General features: G+C 52.3%; 1 protein-coding gene across 1 annotated transcript; it reads left to right on the top strand.

Annotated features, from left to right (window-relative positions):
- The first annotated feature begins 1,108 nt into the window (after positions 1-1,108).
- LOC136567564 (disintegrin and metalloproteinase domain-containing protein 32-like) lies at positions 1,109-12,739 on the top strand. The gene is made up of 18 exons (XM_066567209.1): positions 1,109-1,179; positions 1,311-1,389; positions 1,545-1,621; positions 1,737-1,929; positions 2,129-2,194; positions 2,460-2,531; positions 3,138-3,304; positions 3,632-3,713; positions 3,873-4,009; positions 4,623-4,809; positions 5,758-5,847; positions 6,685-6,883; positions 8,127-8,235; positions 9,475-9,658; positions 9,984-10,064; positions 10,145-10,262; positions 10,628-10,781; positions 10,972-12,739. Exons 1-18 carry the CDS (start codon positions 1,109-1,111, stop codon positions 11,279-11,281), a joined length of 2,376 nt encoding a protein of 791 aa, XP_066423306.1. The 3' UTR covers positions 11,282-12,739.
- Positions 12,740-12,760: the final 21 nt, after the last annotated feature.

The raw sequence follows: 12,760 nt of genomic DNA, 5'->3' as shown, positions 1-12,760 counted from the left end.
ATTGTGTTGCTGTGACCCGCTCTGCCTGAGTGGGCAGTCTGTCTGTCTGTCTGTCTGTCTGTCACAGTGAGCTCTGCAGCTGGATGCAGCCCATCTCCAGCCCTGGTCAGAGGGTGGGGAAAGAGGAGGGGATCCAGGGAATGAAGTCATCCAGAGAGATGTTCTTAACTGTGCGTGTGAACTAAACTATGCTGAACATGGTGCCTTCATAGACAAAGAGTTTTTGTACTCCCGGCGTGCCCGTTGGAATAGCAGGGATGTGTGGTGTGAGGAGCCGTGCCATGGACAGGAAATGGCTCCAGTTTTTGGTGGTGGATGCTGAAGATGACTACTGACTTTCTTTTGTAAAGTGTAGGGATACCTGTCCCGGGCAGGTCGGCAGCTGTGTCCCCCTCTGCAGCAGCCCCGCGCTGCTCCCTGGCCCAAGGGCTGCTCCCAACCCCTTTGTACAGCCCCAACGAGCAATAAAGATGCCAGTTTTGTACAAATCTCTGCCTCAGCCTCTGCTTTAAGGGGTGGGGAGGCTGTTACTGGTGGGGCTGTTACCTGTGGGCAGTTACTGGTGGGCTGTGGGGCCGTTACTGCGGGGCAGTTACCGGCTGGCCATGGGGCCACTTTGTGCAATGCCACCAGTGCTGCTCCTGCTGCTCCTGGAGCTGCTGCACGAGGCTGGGCAGGGCCCCCCAGAGCCCCCAGCCCGCCAGGAGTGGGCTCAGCCATGGGGGTCTCTGTCCCCTGTGGGTGGGCAGGTCTGGTCCCAGATCACAGTCCCGCAGCAGCTGGGGGCCAGCACAAAAGGAGAGGAGGGGCTGAAGCAGGCACGGTGCTGGGGGGCTCTGGGGAGCCTGGGGGAAGGAGGGTTCAGCTAAAGAGGAGGGCAGGGGCAGTGCAGATGTGGTGGCAGCTGTAACAGAGGCTGAGGGAAGGAGGGTTCAGCTGAACAAAAGGGCTGGGGGAGTACAGATGTGGTGGCAGCTGTAACAATGGCACTGCCAGCACCACGATGGCTGCAGCCACGCTGTGCTCCCCCTTTGCTGTTCACAGCAGGCCTTGGATTGTGCTATTCCCAACTCCCTGTTCCCATTTCTCCCCTTCTCTGCTTTTCTGTATGCGCAAGGAGGCAGTGTCCTACACCCTGAGGATCGAGGGGAAGCCTTACACCATCCACCTGCAGCAGCAGTGAGTTGGCCCTGCCACTGCCCTGGCTGCCAGTGCCTGCCCTGCTCCCTGGTGGCTGCAAGAAGCTTGAGAAGCTCTGGGTGATGATGGATGCTGCTGTAAGTACCTCACTTTGTGCCTCTCTCTTGCAGTGCCTTTTTATCTGATGATTTCCAGACTTATGTGGCCAGTGAGCAGGGATCTTTGCACTCTGATTCTGCCCACGCTGAGGTAACCTGGCCTTGCTTTGGGCTGTGTTTGTCCATGTTGGGCTATGCTTGGGGTTTGTTTGTCTCTGCCCAGGGCAGCTGCTCCAGCTGGGGTGGTGGGTAAGGGGATGGCTTGCCCAGCCATGGAAGGGCTCCCTGTCCTCTGTCATGTCACAGGGAGGCTGCCACTACTGGGGCTACATCGATGGCTTCCCCAGCTCAGCAGTGACCCTCAACACCTGCTCAGGGCTCAGGTAAAGCACCCCCATCCCTGTGCTGCCCTCCCTGGCAGCCTGGCCTGCAGAACACACAGCTGGCGCAGCTGTGCCAGTGCCCAGGGGCAAGTGGGCAGTGCTGGTGCCCTGGCAGGGGTTTGCTGCAGTTTGAGAACGTGAGCTACGGGATCCAGCCCCTGGGCTACTCCCCTGCCTTCCAGCACGTGCTGTACCGAGTGGGTGAGGAGCAGATGGCAGCAGCCCCCCCTGCCCACAGCCCCCCTGAGGCAGGGCAGGGTGGGCTGGCAGCCTGGGACCTGCTGGGCAAGGCCCCCAGGGATGATGAGGTGAGCGGTGCCTGTTCTCCCAGTGCTGCTGCTGTCCCTGTCCCCCTGTGAGCAGGGAGCTGATTCTGCTGGAAGGTCTCCTGTCTGTCTTTGGCCAGACACTTGGACACAAGCTTTGAAGAAGCACAGCCAGCAGCAGCAGCAGTGAGGTGACCAGAGAATGCAGAATCTGTACTTTGAAGCCCATTTTCTCTTTTAGCCCCTCCCGGCCGCTGCACAATCTCCCAAATACCTCACAGTGTACGTGGTTTTGGACAAGGCTTTGGTAAGTCCATGCCAGCCACTTTTCCCTTTTCTTTGCCTGACTTCTGTGAGCATGGCAATGGTAACATTCCCCAGCTTTTACGTGGATTTATTTTCTGTTTTCAAAATTACACATGCTGTGGATTTTGTAGGAAATAAGGAATGTGAATTTGTAGCTCATGTCTCCATGGCTCAGTGTTGGGAATCATTTCAGTGTTCCAACACTGACATGCTTCACCCTGGTAAGCACCTTGTCTGCCTTTGTGTCCCCTTGGGTTGTTTTTCAGTACAACTATATGGGATCAGACCCGAATGCTGCGACACAGAACATAATCCAGGCCTTCAATTTAATCAACAATGTGAGTTCTTAAGTCTGGTTTGTACTGCAGTGAGATGGGGGATGAGGGGGATCTTGATGTTAGCAGTGGCCACCCTCTTTTCTAGCTGCTTTTAGGTTTAGGAGGATGTTATGTAAAAAATTCCACGTTTCCTGGGAAGGTTTTTCCTCTGGACATGTCAGTCTGCCACAAAAGAACATCTTTCCCTGTGTGATGGCCATGTCCTGTGCAGAGGTACAGAAAAACAGGCAGTTTGCCTCAGGGCAGCCAAACCCTGCATTTTGAGGACTCCTGGGTTGCTTCCCTGTCCCCTGAGCTCACTGATCCAATTCACCTGCTTACTCTCAGGTGCTTGTAACCAACTTCCATTCCTGTTCTTTACTCCACTGCTGGTCTTATGCTTCACTTGTGTAATGAGAAGTTATTCCCCAAACCCCTAACACTTATGAAGTTATTGGAGTTTGGCTCAGGCCTCTTTGTTCTTTAGGTGTGTTCATTCTTTTTGGCTACAGATGTCATTGAGGCACTGACAGCAGCAATTTACTTTTCCCCTGTGTTTACTGTGTGCAGAGTGATGACTGCATGAAGGGAAGGTGTGAGAACAGATTTCCTCTCTTATTCTTTCAGATGTTTAATCCCCTTAATGTCACCATTGTGCTGTCCTCCCTGGAGCTGTGGGCAGAAGGGGATAAAATATCAACAGCAGGGGACACAAATGACCTTCTACAGCGATTTTTACAGTGGAAACAGTTGTCTCTGGAGACACAGGCACACAACATTGCTTCTCTTTTAGGGTAAGATAAAGGTTCATTAGTGTTAAAGGTTACGTGGTAGCAATCAGTCAAACCAATGTAAGTCGAAACTTTGACAAAAAGTGCTTTTTAAAAAATCCATATTTCCTAAATCCTTCAAGTATTTCTTCCAAGCCATTCTTCCTAGCGATGCAGCAGCTGCAATGGTGCTGTCCATCCCTTGTCACCCCCCCAGTCCCTGCCAACACCAGGCACCAGACCCTGCCCCAGCTCCCCTGGGGACAGCAAACAGGGACACCAAGGGGACTTGGGCTGTACGGAGCCAGCATCCACCCCCTGACCACGGCAGTGACCCCCCCTCTGTTCCAGGTACAGGCACCAAGGAGCCCTCGTGGGTGCAGCAGCTCCAGGAAAGGCATGTCAGAGAGATGCTGCTGCCACGGTGGCCCTGGTATGGTCCCCCCTGTCCTGTCCTGTCCCTCAGCCGCCCACATGGCTGCGAGCTCAGCCTGGGCAGCAGCAGGAGCAGGGGTGGATGGAGCACATGGGAGGATCTGGATCTCTGCAAGGAGTGCTCAGCTCTGGCTGCTCCCCTCTCTCCTCCCTGCAGTACCACGGGAACGTGACCCTGGAGTCCTTGTCAGTGCTGCTGGCCCAGGTGCTGGGCCACAGCCTGGGCATGAGCCCCGACAGCCCCCGAGGCTGCAGCTGCCCTGGACGAGTGTGCACCATGAGCCCTGCGGCGCTGTGAGTTTGCCTGAGGGGCTGCAGGGCTGGGGCACGTGAAGGGGGGCACAGGGGTGGCTGCATGGTGTCCCCTTGTCAGAGGTGTCCTCCACCACTGTCATTCCACTGCAAAAATGGAATCACTCAGGCTGGAAAAGGCCTTCAGGACCATGGAGTCCAACCTTTGACCGATGACCACCTTGTCAACTGGACCAGAGCACTGAGTGCTGTGTCAGTCATTTCTTGAACTCCTCCAGGGATGGGGACTCCATCACCTCCCTGAGCAGCAATTCCAATGCCTGAATACCAGTTATTTCAATACCATTATTTCAGTGAAGAAATCCCTGCTTTTATTCCTCTAAGAAGAAAAAAAGAATTAATTAAATAGCAATTTAGCGCTTAATTTGACAAAAGAGACCTTTGCTCTCTAAAATGAAGGTACTCCAGGATATTTTTCAATCTCTGTTAATAATGAGCTGTAGATCAGGTGAATTAATAGACCCTGGGGGCTGTCAGTGTCTGGGTGAGCCCTTGACTTGCACAGAGCTTTGGAGAGAGAGGGGTGGTCAATGTGTAAAGTATAAACTGATAATTGCTTTGTGTAATGTATAACCTGATCACTGCTTTATTTTAGACATCTCAGTGGGTCAAAAGCCTTCAGCAACTGCAGCATCAGGGACTTTGAGAGCTTCCTGAAGCAGGGCAGAGGGGATTGCCTTTTTGGCAGCCCCAGGCTGAGCCGCCAGTCCCGGCAGAGCGGCGCCGTCTGCGGCAACCGCGTGGTGGAGCCGGGCGAGCAGTGCGACTGTGGCACAGCCCAGGTGGGCTCAGCCCTGGGGGCACAGCCCTGGGGGGCTCAGCCCTGGGGGGCACAGCCCAGGTGGGGATCAGCCTTGGGGGGCACAGCCCAGGGGGGCACAGCCCTGGGGGCACAGCCCTGGGGGGCACAGCCCTGGGGGGCACAGCCCTGTCTTTGTGCTCCCAGTGCCTGTGGAGTCACCAAGCCTTGGGATCAGGAGCCCCAGTGCAGCAGGGTATCACCAGCCAGGGGCTGTGTACGAATCACAGACAGGACAGGACTGCTGGGAACGTGCCTTGAGCTGTTTGATTTTCCAGCATCAGTCTCATTCCATGGTTATGACAATGGGAAGATGCCACCAGCTCAAATCCCAGGCAGCAGACCCAGAATTTAATGTCACAACTCACTTTATAAGTGTTTTGACCAATCCCACAAAGCAAAAGCACATTGACAGTAGTTCTATCCAACCACTGTAAGCACAGGTACCTTTGGTTAAACAATGCCTGCTTATTTCAAATACAATACCTGCTTGTGAGCCTTCAAACACAATGCACAGAGCTCCATTATTAAGCTTAGAACTCCCTAATATCTCTCTAGATAAACTTTTCTGCAGCTTAAGGAGTTATTCTAGCCAAGCATTAATACACAGATCATTGTTCTATTTGTCCTTGCTTTTCTACTTTTTAAATAATTTTTCTGCTGACCAATCTCCTGGCTACTGCTTAGCTCTAATCACAGTTCTGCTCTCTCTGAGGCCTGCCTTTTGCAGTTTTCCCAAACCTTTCTGATTTTATGGATTCCTGCATGGGGAGCAGCCCAGGGAGGGCTGTGTTGGGTTGGGGATTGTTTCTGTGTGGCAGCTTTGCCCGTTTGTTCTGCTGGATATTGCCCAAGTAATATGGGCAGAGGAGGAGGAGAAGCTTGGGGGGACAACAAAATAAAATAACGTGGGTTTGCCATGTGTCCACAGGAATGCCTGAAGGACAGGTGTTGCACTCCAAGATGTAGACTGAGGCCAAGAGCAAAATGTGCCTCTGGATTATGTTGTAGAAATTGTCAGGTAAGGCAGATTTTTATAATTATAACAAAATCATTGTTTATTTTTGGACACAAGGCATATTCCCATGCTGAGGGATAGAGCCAAACTTCCTGCTGTGCAGTGGGAAAGGTTCCTGGGGCTGGGCTTCCTGGCTCAGGTCTTGGGATCCCCTGGGGGGGGAATATTACCTGGGGACTGTCCCAGGCAGTGTCACACACCTGCCACACCTGAGCACCTCAAGGGGGAGGGACCCTGAGGCCGTGGGCAGAGGGGGCTGTGTGGGCTCAGGCTGGGAGGTCAGGGAGGCTGCAGAGCTCCTCCTGCTCAGGCTGGGAGGTCAGGGAGGCTGCAGAGCCCCTCCTGCTCAGGCTGGGAGGTCAGGGAGGCTGCAGAGCTCCTGCTGCTCAAGATGGGACATGGGGGGCTGCAGAGCCCCTCCTGTTCAGGGTGGGAGGCTGCAGGGCTCCTCTTGCTCAGGCTGGGGGGCTGCAGAGCTCCTCCTGCTCAGGCTGGCAGACATGGGAGGCTGCAGAGCCCCTCCTGCTCAGGCTGGGAGGCTGCAGAGCTCCTGCTGCTCAGGCTGGGTACATGAGGGGCTGCAGAGCTCCTGCTGCTCAGGCTGGCAGACATGGGAGGCTGCAGAGCTCCTCCTGTTCAGGCTGGGAGGTGATGGAGGCTCCTGAGCTCCTCTTGCTCAGGCTGGGACATGGGGGGCTGCAGAGCTCCTCTTGCTCAGGCTGGCAGGTCAGGGAGGCTGCAGAGCCCCTCTTGTTCAGGCTGGGACATGGGGGGGCTGCAGAGCTCCTGCTGCTCAGGCTGGGAGGTGATGGAGGCTGCAGGGCTCCTCCTTCTCCCCAGTTCAAGTGGAGGAACTCGCTGTGCCGCCCGGCCGCCGATGCTCAGTGTGACCTGCCCGAGTTCTGCAGCGGCTCCTCCGCCTCCTGCCCGCCCGATGTGTACGTGCAGGACGGGCAGGAGTGCGGGCGTGGCACCGGCTACTGCTACCAGGGACGCTGCCAGTCCCCAGACCTGCAGTGCAGGAGGCTCTACGGGACAGGTAACAGGCTGGGCTGGTGGCACTGGCACTACTCAGGGGCAGGGGTGGCCGCAACAGCACAGCATCACGTACCTGTGCTCCTCGATGCACCAAGCTCAGCACAGTGGGGCACCTGGAGAGAAGGCACAGCTCTAGGGAAGCATTTCAAGCTCTGGTTGGAAGCACAGAGTCCCAACCCCCAGTGCTTCACAGATAATTTGCTTTTTGTTCTTTCCGTAGTTATTTTCTGTGGGCAAACTCAATTAGAGAACTTCCCCTGCTGATTCCTGAGGTTCTGGACTGCTGAGGGTTTGGGCAGGGATAGGTGTGTTTTCTCTAATTAAATAGTGAAAAATGAAGTTGTTAGATACCAGAATATGTTCCCTTTGTGTTCCTTTTAATGGTACTGTTATAAATGAATTAGCTAATTTGATTAATAAGGAAAATTTATTCAATAATTAAAATACATTCATATAAAAGGCCACAAGGAAAGATCAGATCAGTGCTGAACCAGGCTAACAGCATCAGGTGAGATGGGGGGGCCACTAGGGCTCCACTCCTCTGTGCATCATGGAGAGACAGCTCTCACAAAGTCTTTTTTATACATTTCCAAACTCCTGAGGGTTGCTGGGAAGGGTTTCTTGCTGCTTTCTTACTGTTGATTTTATCTTTTTAGCATATTTCTGTAGTTTTTCCATTCTTGCTGCTGCTCTTGCTGAGAGTTTCCTGAAAATGGTGAACAATTCACTTTGTTAGAAAATCTCCTGCAATATACATTCTAGGAGACACATATTTATCTTCTTGATGATGCATATCAAATGCATATTGCTGGGGTTTGGTCAGATGAATAATCCTCTGAAATCAACATTTCTGGAGATGAACATTCGGGCTAGGAGACACATATTTATCTTATCGATGATGCATATTGAATACATATTGCTGGGCTTTGGTCACATGAATAATCCTCTAAAATCAACATTTCTGGAGACGAATATTCAGGCTAGGAGACACATATTTATCTTATCGATGATGCATATTGAATACATATTGCTGGGCTTTGGTCACATGAATAATCATCTGGAATCAACACTTCTGGAGATGAATGTTCAGGCTAGGATTTTGGTGTGTATTGCTGTAATCTCATCAGAGGGAATTTCCTGGAGCCCTCCTTTGGCACGCCAGGATTTTCATTCGGTGGGATTACTCAGCAGGAATTTACACACATCATCTATTAGAGCAACAAACGTTCTTGCTGCACTTGCAGACTCCAGGAACGCTCCTGTGATGTGCTACGAGGAGATCAACGGGCAGCGGGACAGGTTTGGGCACTGTGGCCTCGAGCCCGACCACAGCTACCGGCTCTGTGTTTGGAGGTAGGCGGGCCAGGGGGCGCTGCCTCTGCCGAAATCCACCAAGTTCTTCCATCTCTAAATCCATCTGCACTTACCCACCTTGAGAATTAGTTTAGGAAGCTCTTGCAAGCTGTGCTACATCCAGCAAGTGACAGGGACAGATTGTTGCAATTACTGCAATTCTTGTGTCTGTGTAAAGGCATGTTTGGAACTCCACTATTTCACGTGATATTGGTCAGAATTGAGACTTCTTTTTATTTCTGGTTGGTGTTGTCTTACAATGGAGCCAGTGTGGCATTTAAGCATTGATCCTGTAGCTAATGAAGGTCTGAATCACAGGGAAAATGCATTCTGATGGTTCCAGTTGTGTATTAGCTGTGAAAAAAACCCTCAATCCCACACAGAAAAGATGGGTGCTTGCAATAAGATCTATAACAGCAGTGTCACTGTCATGTTTTCTGAAAAATCCCTTCGCCCAGGATTTTCTCCTGGGAAGCTGAGAAGCCTCAGAGAAAAAGGAAAACAATATTATCTCATTTGCTTCTCCTGTGTTTTGCTGTTTTGGAATGTGTTTGGAGATTGTTTATCCAACAGGTGATTGTTTCATTGGTTTCATGTGAATTGTTTTTACTTAATGACCAATCACCATCAGCTGTGTTGGACTCTGAGGGGTCAGTCATGAGTTTTTCATGATCATTCTTGTTAAGCCTTCTGTCTGTATCCTTTCTGTATTCTCTAGTATAGTTTTAGTATAGCATTCTTTAATGCTATAGTAAATAATATAATAAAATAATAATAAAATAAAATAAAAATAATATAATGAAATAATATAATAATATAATATAATAATATAATATAATATAATAATATAAATAAAGCAATATATAAATAATATAATACTATAATAAAATAATAATATATAATATAATAATAAATTTATTATAATAATATAAGAAAATGATAATATAAAATATATAAATAGTATATTAATAATAATGTGATAAAAATAATGTAATAAAATGGTATAATAAAGCAGTCAATTAATTAATAAACAAATAAATTATTAAAATAATAAACTAATAATATCATAAATTAATAAATTAGCCTTCTAAGTACATGGAGTCAGATTCATTCACCTCTGACTTTGTCCTGCAAATACCACAAATGGTGACCTCAGACGTTGGCTGTAGCCTGTGCTGAAGATCAGACCCACGTGTCTGTGTATGTTTGATACACATCCTGTGCAAATTTGCTTTCCAGGGACCTCAGGTGTGGGAAGTTAATCTGCACATACCCGTCCCACAAGCCCTTCTTAGCCCCTGCCACTGCTGTGATGTACGCCCGGGTGAAGCATCATATCTGTGTGTCTCTGAACTACCTGAACGTGTCCAGATGGCTGGATCCCCTTCTGGTTGCTCCAGGGACAAAGTGTGGCTCTGGAAGGGTAAGGAAATATTCTGTAATCACCTGGAATGACAAATAGAAACTGTGAATATTAACAAGATCATAGAAACACTTGTTGCTTGCAGCAGTGTGCTTGATATTTAAAAACACTGTAAATACTTGCAAGTATTGCATTCAAGGTTTGGGTTTGGCGGGGTGTGAGCACTAAAATGACCTGGCCTCAGGGCAGAACTGTGGCTTCTTTTTTTCTTTTTTTTTTTTTTTTAAAATAGTGTGTTTTCATTTCCCTTTGGGCCATAGCCTGATATGCTGAGTGCTGTATGGGTGGGACAGAGCTGGGCTGGAGCTGCCATGGTTTTTCCCAGGTGTGTATGAACAACACATGCCACCCACTGTCGGTGTTGGGACCCATCTGTGACAGCAAAAAAAAGTGCCACGGCCACGGCGTGAGTCCCAGGGGTGCTGGGCTGGGGAGGGCAGGCTGCACCAGCCCCCTGCACACCTGTACCCCTCCCTGGCCCTGCAGGTGTGCAACAACAAGGGCAACTGCCACTGCAACATGGGCTGGCAGCCCCCCGACTGCCAGTGGAGGGGGTCACGCCGGGGGGGCAGCTGGGACAGCGGGCTGCAGTTCACAGAGGGAGGTGAGTGGGCCCCCGAGGGATGGCGTGGGCAGGGCTGGCAGGGGCTGTGCCCAGCTGGGCTGGACAGGCTGGGCTGGCAGGGGCTGTGCCCAGCTGGGCTGGACAGGCTGGGTTTGCAGTGCCCATCTGGGCTGGCAGGGGCTGTGCCCAGCCGGGCTGGACAAGCTGGGCTGGCAGGGGCTCAGGGGCTGTGCCCATCTGGGCTGGATAAGCTGGGCTGGCAGGGGCTGTGCCCGTCTGGCTGGACAGGCTGGGCTGGCAGGGGCTGTGCCTTGCAGGGCTGGCAGTGCCTGTGCAGGGCTGGCAGTGCCTGTGCAGGGCTGGCAGGGATGCCCTCAGCCATCTCACACCCCATCTCCCACCAGGCCTGCAGCGAGCACTGGAGGACGGTGAGATGGCCTGGCTGGTGCTGGGCTCCAGCCTTGTCCTGCTGTTCCTGACGGCGGCCCTGGGGCTCGGCCTGTGGCGGCAGCAGGTGCCTGGCCAGTGCCATGGGGAGCGGGCGCCGGGCACCGAGGGGTGAGTGGGGCCCCACGGCTGCAGGGTGGGCCAGAGGACTGAGGGCATCCCTGCAGAGGGGAGGGGATAGGGTGACTCCCATGGGGACATGAGGACACTGCCCAGGCCTGGCCCTTGGGCAGAGGTGACCTCAGGCTGAGGCACCCCTGAGCCAAGGCAGGGCCGAGGCCCCACTGCAGATCCCCCACAGCAGCAGCCGGGACACGGGCAGGGAGCTGGAGCCAGACCTGGAGCGAAACCTGGAGCCAGAGCAGGAGGTAAAACAGGAGCCAGGCCTGGAGCTACATCAGGACCCAGGCCTGGAGCTAAAATGGGAGCCAGACCTCGACCTAAATCGGGAGCCAGACCTGGAGCTAAAATGGGAGCCAGACCTGGAGCTACAGGAGCCAGAGCTGGCCCCGGAGCTGCAGATAGACGTAGAGCTGGAGCCAGAGCTGGAGATGAAGACAGACACGGACCCACCAGCAGAATCAGCGCTGGGGCAGCACCACGGGCACTAATTAAAGGTGTTGGGCAAAGCTGGAGTCATGGCCAGTGCCCCGTGGTTTTATGTTTACGTAGTTTATGTTTTTTATCAGATTTAACCCTCTCTCGGGGCCTAGAGGCCACAGCTGCTGAGGTTGTCCCCTTTTCTCTGTAGGCACACAGTGGTGGTTGGGATTTGCCCGTCTGTGTGAAGCTGCCTGATGCTGGGGGCTGTTCAGCAGTGCTGGCTCAGGCACTGGGGCTGCCTCTGAAGTGAACCTCTCCTGGGTGACTGTGGATGTGTGTGGCTCATGGCCCCCCTCCTCAGAGCTGGGGACCAGGGAAGGCCACTGCCTCGTGTGGTGGCCCTGGTGCTGACTGTGAGTGAGGGTGTCACCTCTGTTTTGTATGTAAAGTCTATGTTTCCTGCAGTGCCCTTGGACCTGCACCCCACAGGGATGTCAGTCCTGCTGTTTGTACCCTTGTCCTTGCACCTGCACCCCACAGGGATGTCAGTCCTGCTGTTGTACCCCTGTCCTTGCACCTGCACTCCACAGGGATGTCAGTCCTGCTGTTGTACCCCTGTCCTTGCACCTGCACCCCACAGGGATGTCAGTCCTGCTGTTGTACCCTGGCTCTTCCCTTCCCCTGCACTCCCAGTGCCTCCAGCCCCAGCCCCTGCCTGCACGGGCAGCATTCTCAGGGCTGATTTTCCCCCAGGAAGGTGCTGTTTGGGAAGGCTCTGCCCAGAGAATCCTGCTGGCACCCCACTGGCAGCCCCAGTGACCCCAGCAGCATGGGGAAAGCATTTTTCATAAAACATGTCTGTGACAGGTATTGGGAAGGTATTGTAAATAATGTACACGTAGTTTTTAGTATAAAAAGTTAACACCATCCTGAAGGCAGTCAGTGTGCCTCAACCCAACCTGCCAGACAGAACTCAGCAGGTCAGAGAAAGAATGTTATACATAAGAAATAATAAATAACCTTGAGAATGAGAACATAGGAATCCTGACTCTTCCTTCATGTGCTGGGCTGGGAAAAGGAGACTTGTACATATCTCAGAGTCCCTCTGACCAGCAGATATTCTGAGAGCCTCCCACCCCACAGGAGCCTGGCAGCCCTTTGGGGCAGCCCTGGGAGGAGTCAGCTCACAGCCCCTGCTCCCCCACAGACAGGTGACCCAAGGCTTTCCCATGCACGGGGACAGAGTTTAATGCAGGGCTCTGAGGCCATATATCATGTTGCAAATTGTAGGATAGATCATGATAGGAACAGTGCAATGAGGAGGAAGGTAAGGGAGTAGAAGTCTGTTTTTAGGCTGATGGGGATTTTGAAGTTTATAATGGATTTTCATTCTCAGAAGGAGGTGAGGCTTTCTGTTCCGGAGGGGACGTAGATTGTGGTGTTTGCTGCAGACAAAGCCTTATCAGCAACCTTTAGCCGTGTTTGCTCAGACCCTCTGGCCATTGGGCAGCCAGGCTGACCCCCCCAGGCCAAGGTGCTGGCTCAGC

Source organism: Molothrus aeneus, chromosome 29, assembly GCF_037042795.1.
Source record: "Molothrus aeneus isolate 106 chromosome 29, BPBGC_Maene_1.0, whole genome shotgun sequence".
In the NCBI taxonomy this organism is placed as follows: domain Eukaryota; kingdom Metazoa; phylum Chordata; class Aves; order Passeriformes; family Icteridae; genus Molothrus; species Molothrus aeneus.
Note: the sequence above shows the minus strand (reverse complement) of the source record. Positions and strands in the feature narration are given on the sequence as shown.